Below are 26,002 nucleotides of genomic sequence, written 5' to 3' on the forward strand. Positions count from 1 at the left end.
ACAGACTAAGATTAGTGAAGCTGCTCCTGGGACAGATAATGAAGCTGTCTTTAAGGAACTAGAAGAACGGGAGAGCAAGAAGGAGAATCTTATAATCCATAACTTCCCAGAACCAGAACCTAGTGTCACTAGACCTGGAGATAGGAAGAATAGGGACAATGATGAACTCGTAAAGATTCTACAAGCTATAAGATGTGAGGTGAAAATTGATGAGGATGTTAAGTATACTGTACGAATTGGTGAGAAAAAGGACAATATCAACTATCAAGTGAAACCTAGACCTATGATCGTTGGCTTTCGTAATCTACACCTCCGAGATGAAGTTCTTAGATCTGCACGGAACTTATCTAAAACCAAATACAAAGATATTAGCATTGGACCGGACTTGACAAACAAACAGCGCCAGACAGAAGCTAAAATGAGAACTGATGCTGAAAAGCTTAACAGAGACATGGACAGCGAGGAATCTTTAAACTGGGAGTGGAAGGTGATCGGACCGAAAGGTCAAAGAAAGCTGATAAAAACCAGGAAGATAAACGGGGACAGGAGGAAAAGGCCGCGAAGCAACGAGGGATCCCCGGGTCCATCCAGCAAACGCTAAATATAGTTTACCTGAATGCCAGAAGTTTAATCAGTAAGATTAATGATCTTGAAGTTTTAGTTAAAGAACAAAACCCTGATATCATCCTAATTACTGAGACCTGGCTTAATAAAGATATATCAAATTCTATCCTTCAACTTGAAGGATATTTTATCGAATCGACTCTAAGATGTGACCGCACTGATACTACTAATGGTATCGGAGGCGGGTTATTAGTATATGTAAAACATGGAATTACTATTTTACAAACTGACAATATGAATACATTTAATCAATTCTGCCAATTCAAAGTATTATCAGATAATAACCAAGATTTAAATGTCACTTTAGTGTACAGATCCCCGAGCTCTCCTAATATAAATAACTCAGAACTCTGTGAATTAATTAGTTCCCTGGGCAAGAACAACTTAATAATAGGAGATTTTAACTATCCATCTATTGATTGGGCAAACAACTCTTGTGATAATAAATGTCGCCCTTTTGTAGATACACTAAGTGAAAGATTCCTTCATCAAATAATAGACTTTCCAACCCACATTAGGGGTAATATTCTTGATCTAGCCCTCACAGACTTGCCAGAAAGAATTATAAACATTGAACCTATTGGAAATTTGGGCAATAGTGACCACTCTATTATTTCTCTTAATATAATGTTAAATGTTGCATTCAATCAAACTAAGGAATATGTTCCAGACTGGAACAAATGTGATGTTGATTCTTTTTCAGACTTTTTAACATCAGTGAACTGGGAAAGTGAATTTAGTGACAAGGGGACAGAAGATTGTTTGCTATACTTCAAAAACCGAATTACTCAAGGTATGAATAGTTTTATTCCAAACAAGCGCAGACGACAGAATAATAAACCTCCTTGGATGGATAGAAACATTTTAAGACTGGTCAGGTTAAAGCAAAGACTGTATAACACCTATATGAAATCTAAAGACAACAGTGACTTTGAAAGATTTAAGGAATGTGAAAAACAAGTTAAAAAATCTATACGACAAGCAAAGCGCAAATTTGAAAAAAATCTTTCCATGAAGGAGAACAAAAAGGCTTTTAATTCTTATATTCGGACAAAAACCAATTCTAGAGCTGGAGTTGGGCCCCTGAAAAAAGGATGGTAAGCTTGTCAGTGATAATAAAACTAATGCAAACATTCTTAACAGTTTCTTTGGTAGTGTCTTCTCAGACACGGATCCAACTGCAACACAAGTTATCATTGATCAACAAATTTTTGGTGATCCAGTTTCGGAAATAAACAGCTCAGCAGGGGATATAGTAAAAAAGATAAACAGTTTGAAAGCAAACTCTGCTGCTGGGCCTGATAATATCTCAGCAAAATTTCTCCAAACATTTAACTCTCAGGTTTCAGTTCCACTTGAATTAATTTTTAACAGGTCTCTTCAGGCTGGTGAAGTGCCAGCTGATTGGAAGTGTGGCAACATTACTCCAATATTTAAGAAGGGCCCAAAATCTAATCCAGGAAATTACAGACCAGTGTCTTTGACTTCAATCCCATGTAAGCTTTTAGAGTCCATCATTAAAGACAAAGTAACACAGCACCTGTATGATAATTGTCTGATTAATAGCTCACAGCACGGATTCATGAGAAAAAGATCTTGCCTTACTAATCTATTAGAGTTTTTTGAGAGGGTCACCAAGGAACTGGATGCTGGAAACGACATGGATATTGTATATTTAGATTTTGCCAAAGCCTTTGATAAAGTTTCCCATACTAAACTCTTATATAAACTGAAATCCTATGGAATTCAAGGTGACATTTTAAAATGGATAAGTAGTTGGCTTTCAAATAGAAAACAACGAGTTGTTTTGAACGGTGAGTTTTCAGAATGGATACTGGTACTCTCAGGGGTACCAAGGGGAGCGTATTAGGACCTCTCCTATTCATTATCTTTATAAATGACATCGATACAAGTGCCTTGAACATAAGTGTGCTCAATAAGTTTGCAGATGATACAAAGCTTGGTCAGGTTATGAACACAGATGCTGACAAGGACGCACTCCAAAACTGTTTAAATTCACTCTGTACTTGGGCAGATAAATGGAGTATGAAATTCAATGAGTCAAAATGCAAAATTCTCCATGTTGGTAAAAATAACCCAGGACATGAGTACTATATGAATGGTATCAAATTAACTGAATCAGATGAGGAAAAAGATCTTGGTGTTTTAATCAATAAATCATTGAAGCCAGCTAGCCAATGCTCTGAAGCTGCCAGAAAAGCAAATATCATCCTAGGTTCCATCTCCCGTGCTTTTCATTACAGAGATCGTTATGTTTTTGTAAAACTCTACAAAACCTATGTCGCGCGACCCCACCTAGAATATTGTACAGCAGCTTGGTCACCCTGGACAGAGGCTGACTCAAATTGTTTAGACTTTGTTTCAGAAAAGAGCTGTTCAAATGATATCAGGACTTACTGGAAAAACATATATGGAGAAACTGATTGAGTTGAAGTTGCTTTCACTTGAAGAAAGGCGTGAGCGGGCCGACATGATTCAGACATTTAAAATAATTCATGGATTCTGTGATGTCAACCCTGCAACATGGTTTAGAAAAATCAACCACAACAGAGTGACAAGAATGGCTAATGACCCTTTGAACTTGGAAATACAAATCTCCAGGACCAGTATCAGGAACAATTTCTTCAGCTTGAGAATTCCAAGAAAATGGAACTCTATCCCACAAGAAGTTAAACAGTCGACTACAGTAAATATCTTCAAGAGAAGCTATGACAAATTCAGACAGTATCCGTGAGATGCTGATGCTAGATTACCAGTTACAAAGTCTATCAGAACCATCATCAGCAACTCCAAGTCTTTAAAGACTTCCTCATTATAACTCTACATGGGTTCCTGAGGATTATTCAACAATAAACAAAATCCTGGAGGGTAAGAGGAGATGAGACAGCAGCAGCGAAAAGAACCTAGATCTATGAGTGGGGTGGCGATACATTGGGTTCTTTTTAGACAGGGGTGTATATTTTTTTTTTAAATTATGGTGATTTTTGATGATTTGGGGGGAAAATGAAAAAATGAGATAAAACGGACACTTTTTTCCTTATTTTCGATACTTTTTAACCAAAAGTTATTGGACTTCCCCTTATAGATCAATTTTTCCCAAATTTAGCGACTAAAACCTTAGAAAACCCTAAATAACTTCGGGGAAAAAATAATATTTAAAAGGGGGAGGGGATGAATTTTCGAGAAAATATACATCCCTGATTTCAGATTTACGCCTGATTAAATTGATTTAAAATGTTTTTTAAAAGTAAAATTTGTTGTGTTTTAGGCCCCTGATGTCATGAATCTGTCGCAGTGGAGTCTACAACATGAAATACATTGTAAAGTAAGTTTTTATTTATACATTTGATTTAGTGATTAATTAATTTATCCTTCTTTAACTATTTTTTGTGTGTGGTTCTGTTAATAAGAAAAATATATATCTCCAAAAGCTTAACGACAAATTCTAATCATAATAAGTTCTATAAAACCCCCTAACAGGCTAATAATCTCTACAAATAAAGTTTTTTTTTTGATCTGGAATCCTGTGATATCCTTATACTATTCTTGATTCAAATGAACTCTCTAATATTGTTTCCACTAGATTCCTTGCTCTTGTATCTCCTGGAACCCCTCTCTATCCTCTAATATTGATTCCACTAGATTCCTTGCTCTTGTATCTCCTGGAACCCTTCTCTATCCTCTAATATTGATTCCACTAGATTCCTTGCTCTTGTATCTCCTGGAACCCTTCTCTATCCCGTCTACATCCTCCCATGCTGGCTGTTGGGTCAGATGAGTCAGCTTCCACAGGACCTTCCCAGGTAGATAATCAGGGGTATATATTTTTCTCGAAATGCACACTACTTTCTAAATTAAGGCAAATGAATGATTTTTATGGGTAAAAAGAAATTTTGAATTAAAAGTCAAACTTTTCTTTAATCTATAAACTCTTTAATATTGGAAAATCATTTACTGGCCAAGGGGGGGGGGGTTTATTGTATAAAAATGTACCCTTCTCAACAACTGACTCTAGTTTTGTTTCATTTCACAATTTGTTATCATATTTCCAAATAACATGATTAGTTTTATTTTCAATTCTACGTAATCTCTGATGTTTATTAGTTATCATTGTATGTACTACTTTACAGGGAATGGTTTCTGTGTACGAATATACAGAAAATGCTCGACAGTGGAAGAAAGTGGAAACATTTAGTAACATTACAGATCCTGTACACGATATAGCCTTCGCTCCTAATATAGGGAGGGGAAATTAAAATCTATCTTATGTAATTCCAAACCCAAGAAATCTGAATGTTGTTTAAAACAATCGGAACTTGGGGTTAAACAATAAACATTCATAAAGACGGACATTTGTTCTTGAGTATTGTTCAAATATATTGGAGTTATTATTTCAGATTGAGATTTAGCTTTATGGAATTGTGGATTTAAAAAAAAAAAGTTTATCAGCTTATTAGTTCTTAAATCAAACCTTTTGATGCTCCCTAACCTACAGTAGAATTTTTTTTGCCTTCAAGGGACTTTAATTTGGCATAATTTCAAGTGACCCACCATACAGGGATGGCAATGATCGATTGACAACGTTTCCCATGAAAGCTGTTTCTGATCAAGTGTAAATTAGATATCAATCTTTTTGTTCCTTTAAATTGTTTACTTTCATTTGCGGTTTCTTTGCGGAAGTTACTTGCACCTTTCTTGTTTATATGACACTACAAGGAGTAATTTTCCTTCTAAAAATATGAAAAGATTTATTGACCCGTGGGTATAGGCCGGTCCTATCATGTGCTGGCTGTAGGAAGCAAAGATCTTAGAATTATCACACTTAAACCTATTCATGGAGACTCTAAAGACGAGCCAGGTAAAAGCATGTCTTAAATTTGGTCGCCCTGCTGCGATCCTTATTGATAATTTTACAAACTTGACGGTTAACTCGGAAAACCTAAAATTAATATTAAATGATAGAAATTGAAATAATGTGAAAACCCAGAATGTGTGAAGGTTTTGAAACTCCGGCTCGTACGAAGGATGCCTTAAGCAATTCCTGAAAGCATGATTTGATAAATGACAGTGAATTCCAAGTATTTTTTATCCTAAGAAAATAACAACAATAATGATTTTTTATTTAAGAATTTCATGGCTTTGGTTCCAACGTTATCCTTTCATCAATAGTTTTTGCAAAATAGATGCAATCACGGTTTCTATTTGAAAAAGGACAAATAATGAATTCATTATTATTATCAATTTTAACTTGTGGATTTACACAGCAGAATATGAGAAACTTATCTAACGAAACTGTCTAAGAAACCTATCTAAGAAAACGACGACATATTCCTATTAGTGAGATAAAGTGAGATTAATTTCACTGGTGTGAGTTGGACATGCACCTCATCAGTTCCTTTTATTTTCACTTGTTCAGGACGGTTTGAAATTCGGCAAGCCGGGCAGTTTGACGATCACGGGTCGGCGGTTTGGCGGGTTTGTTGGAATATTACTGGAACTATCTTGGCAACATCAGGGGATGACGGGATGGTGAGTAAAAATGAAAAAATAAGTAATATTGAAATTGATTTGATGGTATTATCATTTAAGTACTGTTAAAATCGATCCTTACAAGATGAAAATATGTTATGTTATAACGTGAACAACCCCCATTTCCCTCTCATTTTAAATGTATTTTTTTTTATTATGATAAGAAAAAAAGAAAGGGCTTTTAAATTTTTGTTACCTTTATAAAGACTAGGGGTCCCTCGGGTGGGGTAACATCCAAAATGAATCCCACCACATTTCCCAAAAACTATGAAATTCAGAAGCCTTATTTTCTTCAGGTAAAACTGTGGAAGGCGAACTACCTGGACTTATGGAAATGTGTTTCTACCTTGAAATGTGACGGTCAACAGGCAGAAAATAACAAGGTTAGTTTTAATATTAATAGGCTGTTCACTTTTTTTCCTCCTGATGTTTCTTTCAGTATGCAGGGAAACAATTAAAAATATTGTTTAAGATTTTTCTTGTTTTGTCGGTCGATAAACAGATAAATTTCATAAATATAAAATAAACCTAAAAACAGCATAAACTCAAAAGTTCTTTCCAGGATGTAGACCTCGGCAAACTCGGATTTAAGAAGTTATCTATTCAACAGACTGGGCAGGGCTGGCACTAACACTTACCTGACGGCATCAAGAAGAAATGCGCGAGAAATATTTGTGAAAAATCTCAACATAAAATATTATCTGCATTTAAGACTAAATATTAATGTTCTATCTATATTATGTTGTATACCCGCTTTATTCAGATCTCAAATATTTCTTGGCAAAGATCTAAAATCATGATTTAAAACTGGTTTTATCTGGGAGGAAACTTAATTATATTTTTTGACGCGTGTCTACAGAATTCAAAATGGCGGACAAGGGACAGAGACCGGATGATCACAGGCGGAAATGGGATCTCTCGGAGTATGAGAAAGCGGCGAAGATGAGAGAGGATGTTGAGAAGGCTATGAATAGGTTAGAGCAGAAGACTTAATTTAAATTTGGGATCGTCATATCTGAAGAATTTCAAGTCGTATTTACAGTCTTATCCTTTGTGGGTGACTTTGTACCTTATTGATCGATTACATTTTTTGACTATTGATCAATAAATCGATTGAATTGAATTGATTGATTGACTGATTGATTGTTTGATTGATTGATTGATTAACTGACTGATATTTAAGGGATAGGTCGGATGATGGAGAGAAAGTGAAGAGGGATTTACTCCGAACTCGAGATTACAAAGTAGATTTGGATTCCAGACTAGGTTAGATTAAAGTTGGAGCAACAAAGCAAACAAAAATTATAACAAACCACCTGTAAACAAGAAGGGTTCTTTCCGTTTTATTCTGTTAAAAGTTAAAATTTTAAATCCAATTGTTTAAATTGGGGAGAAAATATTAATTATCAGTTTCAATAATTGCAAATACAAAATCTTTGGTGCCATTTAAAATTCAAATAACAATCATTTTACTTACTTCAGCGCCATTTCAAATGACCCTCCATGCAAAGATAATAATGCCTAATTTACAACGGTACTCATAAAAACCTTTATCTGATCAATAATTTGGGAAGATATTGTCGGTTTTTCAGCTCTAAAAGTTCTTAATTCTGAAAACTTCTTTTTATACTTGATCAGAAAAAACCTGAAAGGGTACCGTTGTGAATTGGGGAATGCCATCTGTGCTTGGAGGGTCACATGAAATTACACTTAAAGTACCTTTAAAGTAAAATTTAAATTTGAAATGTATGTAATTGGGGACTTGGGAGGCATTATCAAGTATCAGGTTCAGTAACTGCAAATGCAAAATCATCAGCGACATTTTAGATTGAAACAAAGAGTGAAGACGACAAATAATTCACTTTTTTTGGGGTTAACACTGTATTTTTTCAGGTAAATCCACTGTTATAACCAAGAATACCCCACAGTCCGCTACAGGAGGATACTACTGTAACGTGTGTGATTGCGTAGTCAAGGTTGGAAAGTATTTTAAGGGACCCTTATACAAAATATGGCAGTAAGATTCACAAGAGTAACCCCATTATAATTGGTTTAAGGACACCTGTGTCTTTTGTGTATATTTTTATCAAAAGAAAATAGTCTACTGCACTCCTAAAAGCTTTTCACGTAACTAGGAGAGACACGTGAGTGGAGGGGGGGGGGGGGGGAGAAAAGATTTGGTCATAAAATTGTAAACCCCAATATATATCAGGACATCCAGTTTTGAGGCAATTCTATATCATCAATTATCTTGACACTGTTTAGTGTTTACTACAACATTTTAATTTTGCTTATTTTTGTCAGGACTCCATCAATTTTCTGGATCACATTAATGGGAAGAAACATCAGAGAAATATGGGTATGTCCATGAAGGTGGAGAGGTCCAGCCTTGATCAGGTATTTATATTATAAAGTAGTAATCTTTTTTGTATGTTTGTTGGTTGGTTGGTTGGTTTATTTGTCTGTCCGATTATAGCTCACGAACCCCTGGACCGATTTCCCTCAAATTTTTATTTATGAACTTTATTATACCACGGGAATGTTCTTAAAAATTTTAAGTTGACTGGGTTTGCGTTTTTTAGGGAAAGTTCAGTCTCCAGGCAAAGCTGGGTTTCCAAGCTAGTATATTTAATGCAAATTATTAGACTTTCATTCATGGTTTTCCTGTTTCTCGGATATTTGTTGTCTTTTAATTTATCCATTTTAAACTTGTCAGTTTCTCATAATTTCTAAGCTTTGATTGATCTAACGGCAGTGAAAAATTGTTTGGGTAATTCATTTTCAGATGTTTAAACGTCGATTTTTTTTTATAAAAATGATTATTTAGAATTAATTTTTTTACCGATGAATCTGAATGTTTAAACTGACTGAGCATTAAGCGATCAATTGATTAATTAATTTCGTGATTGATTAATTAGTTGATAAATTGGTGAGAAGATCGAAGTAAGGGATACTGATTTATAAGTTGATTGCTTGATTTTTTTGATTGATTTAATGACTGCTTGATTTTATGGATTAATTGATAAGACTTAATTTTATGGATTGATTGTTTGATGGGCTGATATCTTAGGTGAAAGCTATTTTAACAAGCAGAAGATACAAATTTGATTGCTTGATTGCTTTTTATGGATTGATTGATTGATCTTATGGAAGGGTTGCTTGATTTCTGAATTGATTGATTGATTTCTGGATTGATTGCTTGATCTTATGTATTGTTTGATGTTTGGGGGCTTAGTTGATTTATGGATTGATTGTTTAATTTCTGACTTGATTGATGTATTTCTGGATTGATTGATTGATTTTATGAATTGTTTGATTAATGTATGAAGGATTGATTTATTTTATGGGTTGATTGCGTTTTTCTGGATTGATTGATAGATTTCTGGATTAAATGCTTGATTTCTTAGTTTAATGTCAGGTTTATTGTAAACAAGCGGATCATTGATTGATTGCTTGATTTCTGGATAATTGCTAAAATCATTAGGTGAGAAATAGGTTTAATGTGAACAAGCGAAAGATGGAAGTTTGCTTGATTGCTTAATTGCTTGACTGCTTTATTGATTGATTGCTTGATTGTCTAGGTGAAAGCTAGGTTTAATATGAACAAGCGGAAGATGGAAGAGAAGAAGAAAGATTATGATTTCGACCAGAGACTGGCAGAACTCAAGGAAGAAGAGGAGAGAGCTAAAGAGTATAAAAAGGAGAAAAGAAAGGTACTTAAGTTTTTTCAAATTTAACTTTTATTGATAAAATTAAGAATTGGGTGTTTTATTTATTTCTAGTACATGTGTTGCAATCATTACAATAGAAAGAAAAATGTTTACTTAGTGTGCTAAATAAAACGTTGATGTTAGACAACATGGTATTTCATTCTTTATAAAAACAAATATATTTTTTTTTGCTCTGTAAATATATTATTATGGCATTTGATTAGTTGATTGATTTAATTGATTGTTATTTAGGAAAAGAAGCGTAAAACAGATGATGATGGTGATGAGCTTGGCGGAGACCCAGCTATGATGGCGCTTATGGGATTCTCAGGGTTTGGAGGATCAAAAAAATAATTCTTAAAACCACCTCCCCCCCTCCCCTCTCCATGCCATCATCTTCATCTTCCCCCATCACCGAAAAGAACTGTATTACCACAAATAGTGGTCCTTTATTTCTTGTGTTCATTTTCTGTAAAGTTGTTGAAAATTGATTGCATTTGTAAAACTAAAAAATTTCAGAGAGAGAATGACGGCATTTGAAGAGTTTGGGGTGATGCCCGAGATAGGGAAGGCAGTGGATGATATGGACTGGAACCTTCCCACTGATGTTCAGGTGGGAGTAACACAAGGATGGTAGGAGACTGCTAAAAGTAGGAAAAGTGTCCATAACGTTCCACTGTGACGTTTTAGGATAGTGATTTAGTAATATTAAAGCCTTGAAATTGTGTTCTTTTATGTTCATAATCACTTCAAAGCAATGTAATTGTGCTGTTTTATTGTAGGCAGAAGCTATACCTTTGATACTGGGTGGTGGTGATGTTCTTATGGCAGCTGAAACTGGAAGCGGTATGTAATCTGTTAACTAAAGAATTAAGCTTGGAAACCATGTAAAAATAAGCTGTATAAAATATCATTAAAACTAAGAATTGTGGCACTAAACCATCATTTTTTTAATAAAAACTAAACAGGCTTACTATAACTTACTTAAAATACTTAAATGACATTAATGCTTGAGGTATGGGTAATTTAGCTGGGTACTATTAAAACTTATCTGTATTGGTCATACCTATAATCAAATTTTGAATTTGTTTAGGTAAGACAGGAGCCTTTTGTTTACCAATTCTTCAGATTACTTGGGAGACATTGAAGGATTTTCAGGTAAAAGTTTAATTTTAAAAGACCAGGAAATTTCAGAGATAAGAATTCATTTTTTCTTTTTTTGTATTAAAGTAAAAAAATTCAATTAATATTTATTCAAGTTAATTTCACATCCATGTGACTATGCCATTGGTGCAATGTTTAAGGAAGAAAGAAGGGGTTCAACAATAAACATAGTTGGGCTGAATATAGCTCTTGCAGTATTCATCAAAGGTTTTGGTGAAACACATGAAGGAAGCAATCTTCATACCAATCTCCTCCAAAGCCAAAGATTCCTCTTCAGTGTATTTATCAGCACACTTAGCATACTAAGGATTCTCAGCCATTTTCTCCATGATTTCCATAACACACTCTCCGATAACTTCTTCATTCAGTTGAGTGCTGATCTCTGGGTTCAAAGATGCAATGTACTCAGTTATGGTGGCATTGACATCTTCTCCATTCTCATCAATCCATCCCAAGCTCTGAAGGAAACATTGAGAGGAACTCATTTTCTCAGTCATAATTTCTGTAAGATCTTCAAATGAGGGACATTCCTTTTCCTTTACCCCTTCCTCGACGTCTCCTTGTTGATGCTTCTCCATCCTCCATGAAGCATTGAACAGCATCTTACATTTTACTCTCAAGGTTAGAACCAGAGATACACATGGCATGAAGAGTCATGGTGTCCAAGCATAGTCCTGTCTTCATGCTATCCATCTAAAGTAAAGGATTTAATGCTAGCATATTTACATTGGTAGAATTTAGAAAACTTTATTGTTAAGTCGCTTATTATGTTTGAAAAATAAGTAACAGCCTTTATCAAATAATATCAAAACTGAAGGGATTTGCTAACTGCTTCCAAGTTTTAGAATGGAGTTTTAAGATCATAATGAATAGAAGACTGTTGACTAAGTTTTCTCTAATTTTGATGGTAAAATCTTACCTCTTCCATTGAGTCTTGGGCCAGAGCAAATGTTTTCACGATTAAACTGGTGCTAAACTAATATCTTTTAAATTCATGCTGAGCATGTTATACCTAGTAATACTTGAGTACAAGTGTATAATATTTTACAAAATCAATAAATTTGACAATATTTACTTAATGATCAAAGTTGAAAAGATTAAGTCCAGATTTAAGATTAAGATTTTTACAAATACACTATTAATAAATTTTTACCTAGTTAAGAGCAGAGAATTGAAAAATTTTAGTTATTTTTTATTAAACAAATTGCTGTATTAATTTATTAAGGATTACAGATCGTTCTAGAATTACGATGAAAGTGAAAATGATCAGTTTAAAAATCATAATGATATAGATATCTTTGTAGCCAGCTTGGATATCTGAGTTTAAATCAATTAGCACAAAATAAAATATTAGATGATGAATCTGGAGTTCAAAAACATCTCTTTTTATTAGATTATGGGAGTATTAAGTTTAAATGTTTACAGGATGGGAAGGTTGGAGGTAAGGTAGGGGATGAAAAATCTGCCAGCTCACATTGGGCAATGTCATTCTTTGATAGGGGACCTGCCCTTGCTGTCACGCCAGATGGTGAGTCAATTAGTGTTTTTTAAAGAACATTTATATCATTAGATATGTGACATCAAAGCATTTGGATAGAAATACACCTAAAAAATGTTTAAGATTTGCCTTTCAGCCTTTTTCTTTCAGGACTACGCTGCCAGTCTAGGGAGCAGAGGGAATGGCATGGTTGTCGAGCAACTAAGGTAAAGGGTTACCCATAAAGGAGACGACTGTGCGGAATTTAAACTGTCAGTTTCCATATTTTTCTAATTCTCTGCAACTGGAAAACCTGTTTATTTCTTTGCAAAATCATATAATAAACCATTAGAAGACTTCAATTAAGTCCGAAAAGATTTAATTCGACCTTCTAAGAGTGTCATATTTTTGGTTCAGGTCTTTTTGTATAACTACTAACTGTTTAATATCAGGGGAGAAGGAGAATGATTCCATACTTTCTTTACCAACTGATTTATTCTCCTGTTATTATTGTTGTTATTTCGCAGTATACTCTCTCAGAGATTTGATTCAACTCTCTTGTGTGAGTCGTTTTTTCAAATTGTTCAGGGAGTTGTAGGGAAAGGTAAATACTACTATGAAGCTACAGTGACAGATGAGGGCCTATGTAGGCTAGGGTTCTCTACTTCTCAAGCTTCTCTAGGTGGGAATTATATAATAAAATTCCTACGACACCTCTATTTTACTGCATTGTAGTTGAAATCTCACACTCAGACCCTATTGGACCTATTGAAACAATTACAATAGGTTCTTTAATCCTGTTTTGGATAATTATGGGTTCCTAGTTTTTTTTTTAATCTTGATATAATTAAGAATTTAATTGGATATTTAATGCTTCCAATGTTCTTCGCGCACAACATAGTAATAATTTTAGCTTAATTATGTTGGTATACCATGTTTGTTTTCTTTACTTATTTTAAGATATTCTCCGATTTTTTTTCAGAGAATTTTCAAAACTTATTAAAAACATAGATTTTTAAAGTGAAAAAGTTGATTGTTAGATTTTCAATATTTTGTAACCTCATCGTACTTCTTGAATCTTGAATTTACAAAAATCTGAATTTTATTAAAGCTAACTCAATTTATAATCTTTTTATTTATATCTAGACCTTGGAACCTGTCGATTTGGTTTTGGATTTGGAGGAACCGGAAAAAAGTCAAACAATAAACAAGTAAATTTTGAATTTGTTAGAATAAAATTTCAATAATTTATATTTCTAAAAGAAAGCGATATAACGTTAAACTTTGCACACTTTAAGTTGGAAAGAAAGAAGCGCATTAAAAAAATATGATTTTGAGGGAATCTTTTAAAGATTCTTTGAAAAAACAAACAAGCAAACATGTATACGATCAACCATCATTCCAGTACAAGTCAGAACTGAGCCTCCGTCAAAAATAACCTTAATTACGATTATTGATGTTCCAATTAGTTACGACACAAAAATACAACTTGTTTTAAGTTTGATGATTATGGAGGGGCCTTTGGAAAAGCTGATGTCATCGGTTGCTTCCTAAACCTGGATGATCTGGAAATAAGGTTTGCTAAGAACGGAGTTGATCTTGGTAGAGCATTTAGCATCAACCAACAGTTCAAAAACAACCCTTTCTTCCCTGCAGTTGTGCTCAAGAACGCTGAGATGCAGTTTAACTTTGGAGACTCTCCCTTTAAATATCCACCAACCAACGGTGAGAATTATTTATAGTTTTTGTAACAGTTTTTTTTTTCAGTGCTTGCTTCGGATCCATTCGGATTTGCAAGATTTTGGCTTCCTGGATCCGGGTCCGCAAAAATATGCGGAATATCAACCAAAAACTGTGAAAAAAAATTTACTCTCTAAACCCAAATCTGAACTTTTGAAAAAAGAGAGATTAAAAAAAATTCTGAATGGTTAATCAAATTTTAGCACAAAAATAAGCGAAAAATTAGACAAATGATTGTAAAAAAAAAATTCAGTAAATCTTAAAGAAATGACCTGGATCCGGATCCATTTTTTCCGGTCCGGATCCAGGATCCGGATCCGCATCAAAACAAATGGATCCTGTCAAAATATCCCACCTTTTCTTGATATTTTATCCGCAGAATGACCAGCCTGCCATTTTTAAAGCCAATTTTTCATATGCGCTCATCTGGAATTATAAGTTTTTGAGCGATCAAAAAACCTAAATAATATAATATTAAAATCTTTATACAAGAATGATCTACATACTTATGTTTAAAATATATCCTTCCTAGAATTTGCCAATCTAGAAAAAAGGTTAGAGTTTAAAATATTTAGATTTTTCTTTTGTTAAGTTTTTAATCAGTTTAAAATTAATGCATAATAAGGAATCTTTAGTTTGTTTGAACAGTATTAAAATGAAGAGGATCTTTAACTTTTTAGAACATTAATACATTATAACACGAGGACTTACGTTGGCAACATCCAGGCTAGACTTCTCCTGTTAAATGATGCTTGTTTAGTGGAGTCCTTGATCCTTGGTTAGTTGAGTCCTTGATCCTTGATTAGTTGAGTCCTTGATCCTTGACTAGTTGAATCCTTGATCCGTTTATAGGTGGATCCCGAATCCTTGATCAGTTGAGTCCTTGATCCTTCTTGTTTAAATACCTATCAGTCCTAATCATCGAGATATTAGTAATAGAGGGGGCATCTGGAATTTTAGACTTCTTGTTGTACAGCCACTGTACACAATGACCCGATCAGAAATTCTACCTGGGGGGATCATACTTCGTAGATCAGTTTTGAAAGTTATTGTTTGAAAGTGAAGACTACAATATTCAAGCAAAGAAAACAAGTCCATATGATTTTTGTAAGGTTAGAAGAATATCCAAAACTTATGCCGATTATCCTTGCATAATCACTCTGAAACATTAATACTTCAAATATTTAAGAATAAAATAAGTTTTCACTTTTAGTTTTAAAAATTGTGAGTGGTGAATCACAAAAGGTTCTTCAAAGTTCCAAGAGCTCATCAGTGTCTGGTTTTCTATCACATGTTTCTGTTCACTTCACCTTAACATGGGGTTTATTATTTTTACAGATCCTAAGCACTGTTTTTTTACAATTAAACTAAAATTCTTCCATTTTTTCAGGATTCGTCAGTTTTTCTGCTGCACCTGCTACCACTGTAGTACCAAATGAGAAAAAGGGAACAAATGTTGAAGAAAGGAAAATCATTAATAATGCACCTCAGGTAATTTTAGGACAGTGGCATTAAATAGACAAGTCCATTGTCCAGGGATGTATATTTTCCTGAAAAATAATTAATCTCCCCCTTCTTATAAAAAAATAATTCTTTTCCCAAAATTTTGGTATGTTTTTTTTTACTTCATGTTAAAACTAAATTAATCAGAAACTAATTCCATTAATAAAAACAAAACAATTTAAAACTTATGCTTATATCCAAACATGGTGATTTTAAATTCATTCTCAACAACTCATTTAAATGCTACACTTTGTCTTGAGATCTCCATGATTTTTTTCTCAAAGATTTTTAATGAATATTCTAACTAATATTAAATAGTTACTAGGACTATGGTTGCTTAAAATATGAAATACTAGAAGTAGATTTTTTGTTTTCAGGCTATAATAATTGAGCCAAGTAGAGAGTTAGCAGAACAAACTCTAAAACAAATTCAAAAGTTTAAGAAGTATCTTGTTCCACCAGCAGTTACAGAACTCCTCGTGGTTGGTGGGATCAGCATTAACGATCAAGTTGCCGCGTTAAATTCAGGTATTATTTCCCGCTTTTTCCTAAAAAAACTAGCAGTCGTCTTTGTTGTCAAACTTGAACCCTTAGCTAGTCGCCGCCGTGATGGTAAAGGGCTGGCGTGGAAAATTTTTGGGTGGGGCGTGGAAAATATTATACCTGTCACTGTTCAGGGCAATTTTAGATTAAAGATTGATTGTCTGATCTAGCATTGATTTTATCAGGAGTTGACATAGTTGTTGCAACACCCGGACGTTTAGAGGATCTCATTAATACAGGCAAACTAAGCCTCAGGTAGTTAACAGCTCATGGGATGAAGTTAGTAAGGGTTTAAAACAAACTGGTGTATACTGTTTTTGGACCTTTTTATACATTAAGAACTCTTGAATTTTGGTCCTCAAGGACAACTTTTCATTCTGGAGGGGGTCTTTTTCTTCAATTTCTTCCCGAATTCTTTTTTCATCCTAAAAAGAGTTTAAATATCATTAATTTGGTTCAATTTAGAAAGGATTACATTAGAGATAGATATTTTTAATGATTGTATATTTTTCGACCTACGCAAATCCACTATACTCCACTTCTGACCTAAGCCAAATCCACTAGACTAAACATACCCATCCGACCTACTAGCACGTGGTTTTACAGCGTCTTTATGAACTTGTGGCCGCAGCGCCCGGCACCCTAGCCGCGATAATCGGCTCCCTAGCCAGTTCTAGCCGCAGCGTTCGGCCCAGAAATTGTCTGAACCTAACACTCCAGGAATGCGAAAATAAACAGCTGGCTTAGGTCCGATATTGCAGCAGGTCGGAAAGTTAGTAGGTCAGAAGTTCAGTAGGGGCGTTGTTGCGTATAGACGATGTAACATTACCATTTTTAATTCAGACAATGTCGATTTTTTGTTCTTGATGAGGCTGATGGTCTGCTAAAGGGTGGATATGAAAAGTTTATTAACAGAATCCATCAAACTATTCCTAAAATTACAAGTGACGGAAAGAGGTTGCAGGTAACTTTTTACGTTCAGTCCAGTGCTTAGGATTCAACTCAATTCAATTCAATATTGTTAGTTTTGTTTTCCTAGACAAGTATAAAATATTTTCCTTTTTTGGAAAATTTTGAAGTTAAACCTTTTGAACATTTTTTTAATATTTCTTTTTTATTTCTTGATGTCATTAAATGGTTGAATAAATTTTCATTCTACCAAAAGAAACTGATTACTAGCCTCAAACTCTATTTTGTAATTTTTAAACCCTGTTTTTTTAAAGCACAGTTTGTAGAACGACTATTTAATCTAGTAGAGTTCATAATTTGCAATATTTAAGGTCGGCATAAGGTTGTGTTTATGTATAAGAAAACTAGAGTCTAAGGGAAGTAATCGGTACCTATGCCTTCTCCCCCCCCCCCCTTCTAGTCAATTACATTTATTTGTTCTAAAATTGAGTCTTTAGATGATCGTATGTTCTGCAACATTGCATTCGTTTGAAGTTAAAAAGATGGCCGAGAGACTAATGCATTTCCCCGCATGGGTTGATCTGAAGGTAATAATTCAAAAGACAATATGCATAAAGATTCGTTTTTCAATGGTTGCAAAAAAAAATTTTACTGGAAACTTTTGGATTCTTTGACTAATTAATTGGTTGGCCTATTGTCTGATTGATTGATCGCCTGAATGATCGTCTATAAATGTTTCATTTGACTGTATGATTGATTGATTGATAGTATTAATGATTGGCGCTTTGATTAATTAATCGATTTATTGTCTGAATGTGTGAACGGTGACGACTTATCGATGTAAATATCTAGCATATATAGATTAGAACTACAATATTAAAGTACAATTCATTTTGATGATTTTTGATGATAATGACCTGCATCTCAGTGTGGATAAGATGCAGAACAAAATGTTTGATTGATTGATTGGATCAATGATTCATTGATTGATTTTTAGGGCCAGGATGCTGTTCCTGAAACAGTTCATCACGTGGTGGTTACAGTAGATCCAAGGTAAATAAGGACAGTTTGGTATTTCTTTCTCAACAGACAGGTGGAATGTTAATGTAGGAATTCAAAGAAAAATGGTTTGAAAATCTTTACAAATATATTGCTTTGGACTGTTATAGTCTCAAACCCGATGCTATAATTCTAACGGTGGAGCTGTAGTACGTCATGTCCTCTACACTAGCTATGCCTTCTATAACAGTATTTGTGATTGTATTTGAATAGTTCCAACTTCCAGGTCGTCATTGAATAAAACATTAATCTAAGAAGTCCCATGTTTTTGAAATAATGTTTTTGTCGGAAAACTTTAACCAGGGACCGAATTTAATGAATTGGAGAGGACGCTGAACTACGTACATATCTCCCCAGTCGGTTCAAATTCTGAATCACCGATTCAAACTATTATGAATCATTAACCTTGAATTGGATATTCAAGATTTGAACCAGTGATAGGCAGTTTAGCGACCTAGCTCAAATTCATAAAATTCGGTTCCGAGTATTTAAATTATCAAGGACCGACTCCAGCTGGAAATCCTACCGTAACCCTATACAGACAGATGGAGTGCATGCCCAGGATAGGGTTGGACCAAATATTAATACTACAGAAGCATTGTCCGAGGCAGTCAAGATGATGAAGGCAGAATACTGTGTTAGGCAGGAGTTTAGTCAGTAATAAAAGGGCAAATGTTTGCCGAGGGGGGGGGGGGGGGTCCAAAGACAAAGTTCCACAAAGCCCTGTTCATTCTTTGAACTAAAAATATTTTGACCGGAAAATAATGAATAATGATTTTATTTTCATTTGAATATATAGCCGTGGGAAATAATTATAGACAGAAAATACCTTTTCTTAATTGAGGATTTTTTACATCTTCTCAATAAGCCCCTGTACTAGAGCGATCCGGCAGAATAAGATGGACTACGGTATTATCTTCTGCAGAACCAAGCAGGACTGTGACAATCTAGAGCGCTACTTTAACATGGTAGGAGGGGGAAGGAATCAGAACAAGGAGTTCAGCTGCGTCTGCCTTCACGGAGACAGGAAGCCGCAGGAGAGGAAGGAGAACTTAGAGATATTCAAGAGAAAGGAGGTTAGCAAAGAAAAAAAATGTCGACAGCTTAAATTATCTGTCAAACTATGTTATATATATATATGTTTTCCATGATATTGTAGTATGCATAAAATCTTAATTTTCATTATGGAGGTAGGTCGTCTCTAAAATTTAAATTGATTTTGTAAATTGTTTCAACTATCAACTGTTTTAGGTGAAGTTTTTAATTTGCACTGATGTAGCTGCGAGGGGATTGGATATCGGGGGTCTCCCTTTCATGATCAACTTCACTCTACCAGACGAGAAAACTAACTATGTGCACAGGTAATATATGTTTGGGATTAATATCAATTTGTACTAACTAGGTTGTTATTGATCTATGCTCGTTATTCCGCTAAAGTTGAGCACTCTGTGGTAATGAATAGGTGTAGTATACTAGCAATATGAAAGGCCCTCAACATAAAATGAGTTGGTTGAGCTCTCTGGTCCCTATTTCATTACCCCATCTGGGTTTGATGGAGCAGTGGTTAGCGTGTTTGATCCTTAATCTAAGGATTTATGATTCAAGCCCCGTCAAAGCTGGAAAAATCAAAAGCTGATAAAAATTCAGCCATACTGATGAGTCCTTATAGGACGAAACACGGAGTCTATGGATAATATATATAATGTTCTAAGAATTTGACTACTGAGGATCGTCATAAGGCGTGAAACATTATAGTTAGTATAATTCTTTTTTTGATAAAATATGAAGTTTAAAAAAGGAATTATATATATTTATAAATGCATGTATTTTTTATGGTGGTCTGGGCTCTCAAAACCGGAGAGGACTTTCAGATCTCTTTCCTGATATTCCTAATAGACCATAAAATTCATCAAACTTATTGATGCTTTCATTTTAACAAAAATAAATGGGATTTATAGCGGACATGAGACCGTAAATAATTCAAGGTTTTAAGTCAAAAAAGAAAATGAATTACAATTATTTTATCGTCTATTTTAAAAATAACATGAATGGGGCATCTATAAACTAACCCACTCTTGCTTTGTGTATGTTCCGCTCGAACCCTAAATTAATAAATCTAGAATTGATGAACTGATTTAACTAGAATTGGACGAGTTGGTCGAGCTGAGAGAATGGGATTGGCCGTCTCCCTAGTTTCCTGCATCCCAGAAAAGGTAAATATCCTCCAATATAAATTTGTTAATTGGACATCCACCCCTATTTTTTATTTTAAAAATGTTCGGATCGATGTTTTATGTTTGTTTTGTTCAAGGTTTGGTACCACGGTGAATGGTGTCCTTCAAGAGGGAAAAATTGTCACAATACAAAATTAACAGGTGACCAAATATAGCGTTAAGTCAAGAATAGTGCTAAACATTTCAAATTTTTTTCTTAACCTAATATTGCGAAATTAAAATTTAAAAAATCAAGAAAAACTGGTAAGATTTTCATTAAGATTACGACTAGTAACTTTAACTAGCAGACAATCCATCATTCAATGAAATAAGGGTATCAATGTTTCTTTCTGTAACTATCTGTATCCTGATAATTTGCCTCTATGTAGTATGTATTTAGATGTAAAGGGGTGCTGTATCTGGTATAATGAACCTCAGTATCTGGCAGATATTGAAGAACACCTTGGGGTCACTATTCCACAGGTATGGTTGACAAAAAAAAGCAGAAACTTAACGATTAATTGATTGATTGCTGGATTGCATTTTAAAAATTTATTCACTAGTTTTTTATTAACATATTAATCCTTTATTCCTTGGCTATAGATAATTAATGTTTAACTGGCTGGTTGATTTTTCTTTTTGGGTATTGATTGTATTTTCCTTTTGTCTTTTCAATGGTTTTGTGATTTGTTTTTCTTTAACTAATTGATTGATTGATTGATTTGATTGATTGAATTGATTGATTGAATTAATTGATTAAATTGATTGATTGATTGATTCAAGGATAAATTGAGAAATTAATTGATTTATTTGCTCAGCCATCAATGCATTTATTACTTACTTCATACTTGTGAAGTAATTCTCCATCTTCCAAATAGGAATGTTGAGAATATCTTGATTTCTTCATGTGTGGTCTGCTATAGATCAGATGTAGCTTCAGTTTTTCTCAAATCAGCATCCACTCCATTCTCAATGACTCTTATCATACAGTTGTTTAAACTGAACTGTATTTCTTGCATGTTTAACATCATAGGGTAAAGCATTCCATAGGTAAATAACTCTGTGTGAGAAAAAATTCTTCCTTATCTCCAGTTTAGCAACAGGTTTAGCATGATTCAGACTATCTTGATTCAACCTTGTGACTTGTTCTCTCAAACCAACAAATTTAAACCAGGTGTTCTGGTCAACATTGTCAAATCCATTGACTATCTTAAAAGTTTGAATCATGTCTGCTCTTTTTCTTCTATTCTCAAGTGTTTGAAGATTCAGCTCCTTGAGTTTTTCTTCATATGTTGATCCCTTTTATCCAGGTACAAAGTAGACTGCTCTCATTTGAACTCTTTCTAAAACATCTGCTTTCGTCCATGGATTCCAGACACAGGATGCAAACTCAAGATGACAGCGAACAGTTTGTTTATAGAGTCTGATAAAGGTGAAACGGTCTCTGAAATGGAAGGTTCTTGTCATTTGATCTAAGACTTGGTTGGCCTTCTGAGCAACCTGGGCACAGTGTTTAGATGGTTTTAGTTTATCAGTCACCAGTACTCAAACATCTTTCTCCTCTGTAGAACTGATCATAGGGATATTATTCATGGTATACTGATGGTTTGGATTGTTTTTGCCTAAATGCATTATCTTGCATTTGCTGACGTTAAACTTCATGGACCATTTATCAGCCCACTCACTAAGTTTGTCAATTGCAGTCTGCATAAGTGAATTATCTGTAGGAGATCTGATAATTTTAGCCCCTTTTGAATCATCAGCAAAAGATAAAATTGTTAGTGTTTCTATATCATCTTCTAGTGGGTTTATGTAAATGACAAAGCCCAGCGGACCTAATATGCTTCCTTGGGGAACACCTGATTTCACTACTGCCCAGTTTGAACATGCACCATTATTCAATACCATTTCATCTTTGATAAGGGACTCCATGAGCTTGCAGTTTATACTTGTTAATGAGACTGGCCTGTAGTTTTCAGCGCTACCTTTATTTCCTTTTTTAAAGATTGGTGTAACATTGGCGTTTCTCCAATCTGATGGTACAAGACCTTCGCCCATTGATAAGTTAAAAATCAAACTCAAGGGTACACTTATTTCATCACAGAATGTTTGTAGAAATTTTACAGAAATAACATCTGGACCCGGAGCAGAACCAACTTTCAATTTCATTATTTTTTTCTCAGACTAGCTTCCTTATAACTTGATTAATTGATTGATTTGTTAATTTATTTGATGATTAATTGATTAATTGTCAAGGTGGATACAGATATAAAGATAGAGGCAGACGAATTTGACGGAAAAGTTGTTTACGGTCAGAAGAAGAAATCCGCAGGTTCAGGGTAAGAAAAAAAAATATTTTAACCAGAATATTTTTTATTTTGTCATATTTTTAGTATTAAGAAAAAGTGGATATATTTGTGAGAATAGAAAAAGGAATAACTCACTTTGTTGAAAATTGACAAAAACTTTCTCTGTTGATTAATTAAGTTAATTTGGTTGGTTGGTTGTTGATTGATTTATTATTTGGTTTACTTTTTGATTTCTGATTGATTGATGGATCGTTGATTGATTGATTGATTGATTAATTGATTGATAGCTTGATTGATTGATTGATTATCCTAGGTATGAAGGGCACTCTACCCAGCTTGCCTCTACTGTCGCCCTGTTATCTGATCTGGAAACACAAGCCCAGGATATTTTTCTCAGGAACACAAAACTTCATATTTTAATTTTTTTCTGTTTTTATAATTTTTTAAGATCCTTTTCATGCATTTTACTTATGCTCTTATCACATTCTTTATATGCATGATAAGGTTTATTGCTTTCCCTTTAATATTTAAAAAATTATTGTGATCTTATAAATTTAAATTGATCTTGAGATTTAAGTTAAGTTTGGTAAATTAGATCGATTTATAACTTAAAAATTAGAAATGGTTTATTCAATTATACTCTTCTGCATTTTCAAAAATATTCCCAGTTTTTTAATCAATAGTGAAAATGAATATGAAAGTTTTTGGTTTATAGGAATCTCCACAAGCGCTAACGCGGATCTGATGCAAATTTGCAATTGCCAATTTGTTTGCAGAAATATGTGATACTTAACAGTGTTCAGAGAATTCAGTTGTTCTCAGCTTTTATTTTTACTTTGTATTTTTAGAGTAAAAAATGACAACTGCTGCTCTGCCGCCGGCTCCGAGCTCTAAACCTCTCGCAAATCCAGGTAAAAAGCATGAAACTTTTTGCAAACAAAATATTGTAAATATTTGAAGGCAGAAAAGCACGTGTAAAAATAAAAGATTTTCGCAGATTCTAGAGTAGTATTCTTTTTAAAGTTTTGAAATCCTACTTAGAAATAGTTGAGTAGACAAAGCTTTATCGCGCTCCGTTCATTTAAATAGGTGGTGGGGGGGTATAAATATCCCCGACCCGTGTTGATATTCTTGCCCCCTTCCCTCAAAACCTTATAATTTTCTAACTTATTTTTGGAGAAATAAATTTTCATACATCTTATTTTACATTTGTTCTTTTAGGCCCGGCCCAGTCCCCAGGTCCTCAAACTGGGCCTCCTGGTGGTCAAGGAGGTCCCCCTGGTGGACCACCTGGAGGTACTCCGCCATCTGGCCCTCCTGGTTCAGCAACTAACGGTCCCCGGCCTGGCTTCAATCCTCAGAACGTGCAGAAAATGTTAGATGAAAACTCCTCCCTAATAAAGACTATTGCCGATTACCAGGGAATGGGAAGACATCAGGAATCCATGAATTACCAGGTGAACAGGGTGCTTCGCGCCCTTCTTTTTTTAAACTAAGCATTTTTTATTAAATTTTCATTTGGGATTCGAACCTTTTTTGATTTGATAAAACTCATAGCAATCCCTACATTTCATGATCTGATTTGATTTAATCAGTTTATTTGTAAATTGTTTCCACAGCATTTTCTTTTCAAACGCTGACTTATCAAACTTTGTAAGAAAAAAATATTATATTAAGTGATCGATCTTGAACAATTTTTGATTGATTGATTGATTGATTGAAATTGACCGAGGATATTGTTATAGTGGCAGCTGCACAGGAATTTGACCTACCTGGCTCAAATGGCGGACGCCAACCAAAACATTGCTTCCCTTCTGCCGCCTCCCGGACAAATGCCGCCGCGTGGACCTCCTGGCGCCCCCCCAGGACCTCCTGGGGCCCCACAAGGGTATCCTGGCCAGTATGGATTCAGTGGACAGCGCCCACCTTACTATGGCTCTAGCGGATATACAGGCCCTGACCGTGGATACTCTAGCAGTGGACCGCCAGGGGCTTACAGTGGACCCCAGTATGGTGCTCCTGCACCTGGGGGAGCTCCTGGCTACCCCCCTGGTGCCGGATATCCACCTGGACAGAATAGTTATCCAGCCGGAGGACCAGGATATCCACCGACACGACCTCCTCAACAGAATAATTATCCAGGTGGTCCTGGATATCCACCCGGTCAGGGTGGACCACCCCAGCCTGGTGGCTATCCTGGTGGACCACCTGGACCTCCTGTTTCAGCTTCTGGACCTCCAAGTGCACCGCCGACCTCTGCAGCTCCTGGTGCAACCTCGCCTGGCTCCAGTACATCGAGTACTCCACCAGCTTCTACACCGAGTGAGGGTCCTCCAACCTCTGCTCCATCTTCTCTTCCTCCAACTTCTCAGCACCTCGGTCCTCCAACATCTCAAAGCAACACATCTCCTGCTCCTTCCCCCCAACCACGTGGAGCACCTTCTCCTCACACACGACCCACAGATGCTCCATCTCCTCACAATCCTCCCTCTCAGTCTCCTCAGAGCGGACCTGGTCCGTATCCAGGCTATCCATCCGGTGGTTATCCAGGATATGGTGGAGCTCCCGGATATGGCGGAGGTGGAGCCCCACCAGGACCTGGTCCGTACCAAGGGGGTGCCCCAGCACAAGGATATCCACCACACTCTGGATATCCAGGACCTGGCAACTATCCACCAGGTGGATATCCACCGTCAGGACCTGGTGCATACCAAGGCTATGGTGGATACCAGGGATACCCGCCTAGTAGTGGATACTACAGGCCTCCTGGTGGCTCTCCAATGGGACCTGGAAGTGGATATCCAGGAGGATATGATCAAGGTCGCTATGGTCCTCAAAGTGGAGGTTCTGGACCCCAAGGACCTCCTGGAGGGCCTCCCGGGCCTCCTTCCTCTCAGTAATGTTCACTTTCTAGTCTAGGCAGGTGGTAAACAACTTCAGAGCTACCTGGCGCCTAAAATCTTCATTATGGGATCTTGATCTTGAACCTGACTAAAAGCACCTGCACTGACTGACTGGATTTGAACTACAGAGGCACAGAGACGAATCTGTTGAATTCTCATAAAACAAATTGTACCTTTACCATTAGTAATAAGCATCAGTATCTTAACTTTTATCGCATTATATTCATATGACCTTTGATGATGATAAATACAGCCCTAAAAATCTTTTTCAGCTTGAATTGGACTGAAATCTATCTCA

General features: G+C 35.3%; 4 protein-coding genes and 2 long non-coding RNA genes across 6 annotated transcripts in view; 4 read left to right on the plus strand and 2 right to left on the minus strand.

Moving 5' to 3' along the window:
• The window catches only part of LOC111718138 (nucleoporin SEH1-A), an 11,462-nt gene extending 4,427 nt beyond the window's left edge, over positions 1-7,035 (plus strand). The window contains exons 6-12 of the mRNA XM_023493649.1: positions 3,914-3,970; positions 4,347-4,448; positions 4,776-4,887; positions 5,414-5,503; positions 6,062-6,174; positions 6,471-6,557; positions 6,737-7,035. Coding sequence (XP_023349417.1) covers positions 3,914-3,970; positions 4,347-4,448; positions 4,776-4,887; positions 5,414-5,503; positions 6,062-6,174; positions 6,471-6,557; positions 6,737-6,805 — 630 coding nt within the window. The 3' untranslated portion in view covers positions 6,806-7,035. The remainder of the gene's footprint in view (positions 1-3,913; positions 3,971-4,346; positions 4,449-4,775; positions 4,888-5,413; positions 5,504-6,061; positions 6,175-6,470; positions 6,558-6,736) is intronic.
• LOC111718139 (zinc finger matrin-type protein 2) lies at positions 7,027-10,404 on the plus strand. Its single transcript, XM_023493650.1, has 6 exons — positions 7,027-7,148; positions 7,358-7,440; positions 8,068-8,150; positions 8,479-8,571; positions 9,756-9,887; positions 10,137-10,404. Exons 1-6 carry the CDS (start codon positions 7,042-7,044, stop codon positions 10,236-10,238), a joined length of 600 nt encoding a protein of 199 aa, XP_023349418.1. The 5' UTR covers positions 7,027-7,041; the 3' UTR covers positions 10,239-10,404.
• Positions 10,398-23,650, plus strand: LOC111718136 (ATP-dependent RNA helicase Ddx1). Its single transcript, XM_023493647.1, has 23 exons — positions 10,398-10,497; positions 10,667-10,730; positions 10,978-11,042; positions 12,474-12,576; positions 12,697-12,752; positions 13,114-13,207; positions 13,672-13,736; positions 14,025-14,250; positions 15,656-15,756; positions 16,146-16,296; positions 16,497-16,566; positions 17,155-17,275; positions 17,718-17,807; positions 18,218-18,273; positions 18,781-18,921; positions 19,160-19,355; positions 19,531-19,640; positions 20,423-20,492; positions 20,591-20,654; positions 20,893-20,975; positions 22,749-22,831; positions 23,115-23,198; positions 23,517-23,650. Exons 1-23 carry the CDS (start codon positions 10,411-10,413, stop codon positions 23,533-23,535), a joined length of 2,199 nt encoding a protein of 732 aa, XP_023349415.1. The 5' UTR covers positions 10,398-10,410; the 3' UTR covers positions 23,536-23,650.
• LOC111718142 (uncharacterized) lies at positions 11,123-12,104 on the minus strand. Its single transcript, XR_002768996.1, has 2 exons — positions 11,968-12,104; positions 11,123-11,741 (listed from the first exon to the last, which is right to left on the minus strand). It is a non-coding gene; the product is annotated as an uncharacterized LOC111718142 (long non-coding RNA).
• LOC111718141 (uncharacterized) lies at positions 14,621-15,369 on the minus strand. Its single transcript, XR_002768995.1, has 3 exons — positions 14,977-15,369; positions 14,772-14,808; positions 14,621-14,691 (listed from the first exon to the last, which is right to left on the minus strand). It is a non-coding gene; the product is annotated as an uncharacterized LOC111718141 (long non-coding RNA).
• On the plus strand, positions 23,620-25,968 carry LOC111718137 (basic salivary proline-rich protein 2). Its single transcript, XM_023493648.1, has 3 exons — positions 23,620-23,712; positions 24,023-24,258; positions 24,547-25,968. Exons 1-3 carry the CDS (start codon positions 23,658-23,660, stop codon positions 25,699-25,701), a joined length of 1,446 nt encoding a protein of 481 aa, XP_023349416.1. The 5' UTR covers positions 23,620-23,657; the 3' UTR covers positions 25,702-25,968.
• The last annotated feature ends 34 nt before the right edge of the window (positions 25,969-26,002 follow it).

This window comes from Eurytemora carolleeae, unplaced genomic scaffold (assembly GCF_000591075.1).
Source record: "Eurytemora carolleeae unplaced genomic scaffold, Eaff_2.0 scaffold13, whole genome shotgun sequence".
Lineage (NCBI taxonomy): Eukaryota > Metazoa > Arthropoda > Copepoda > Calanoida > Temoridae > Eurytemora > Eurytemora carolleeae.

What these genes read in the sequence shown, in the direction of transcription:
- LOC111718139 (XM_023493650.1), top strand. Translation starts at nt 7,042, where the DNA reads ATGGCGGACAAGGGACAGAGACCGGATGATCACAGGCGGAAATGGGAT. An exon ending in TGTGTGATTGCGTAGTCAAG is followed by an intron (nt 8,151 to 8,478) that starts GTTGGAAAGTAT and finishes TATTTTTGTCAG; the next exon opens with GACTCCATCAATTTTCTGGA. An exon ending in AGAGGTCCAGCCTTGATCAG is followed by an intron (nt 8,572 to 9,755) that starts GTATTTATATTA and finishes TTGATTGTCTAG; the next exon opens with GTGAAAGCTAGGTTTAATAT.
- LOC111718136 (XM_023493647.1), top strand. Translation starts at nt 10,411, where the DNA reads ATGACGGCATTTGAAGAGTTTGGGGTGATGCCCGAGATAGGGAAGGCA. An exon ending in AAGGCAGAATACTGTGTTAG is followed by an intron (nt 18,922 to 19,159) that starts GCAGGAGTTTAG and finishes CCCCTGTACTAG; the next exon opens with AGCGATCCGGCAGAATAAGA. An exon ending in AAAACTAACTATGTGCACAG is followed by an intron (nt 19,641 to 20,422) that starts GTAATATATGTT and finishes TGATTTAACTAG; the next exon opens with AATTGGACGAGTTGGTCGAG.
- LOC111718137 (XM_023493648.1), top strand. Translation starts at nt 23,658, where the DNA reads ATGACAACTGCTGCTCTGCCGCCGGCTCCGAGCTCTAAACCTCTCGCA. An exon ending in TAAACCTCTCGCAAATCCAG is followed by an intron (nt 23,713 to 24,022) that starts GTAAAAAGCATG and finishes TTGTTCTTTTAG; the next exon opens with GCCCGGCCCAGTCCCCAGGT. An exon ending in AGGAATCCATGAATTACCAG is followed by an intron (nt 24,259 to 24,546) that starts GTGAACAGGGTG and finishes ATATTGTTATAG; the next exon opens with TGGCAGCTGCACAGGAATTT.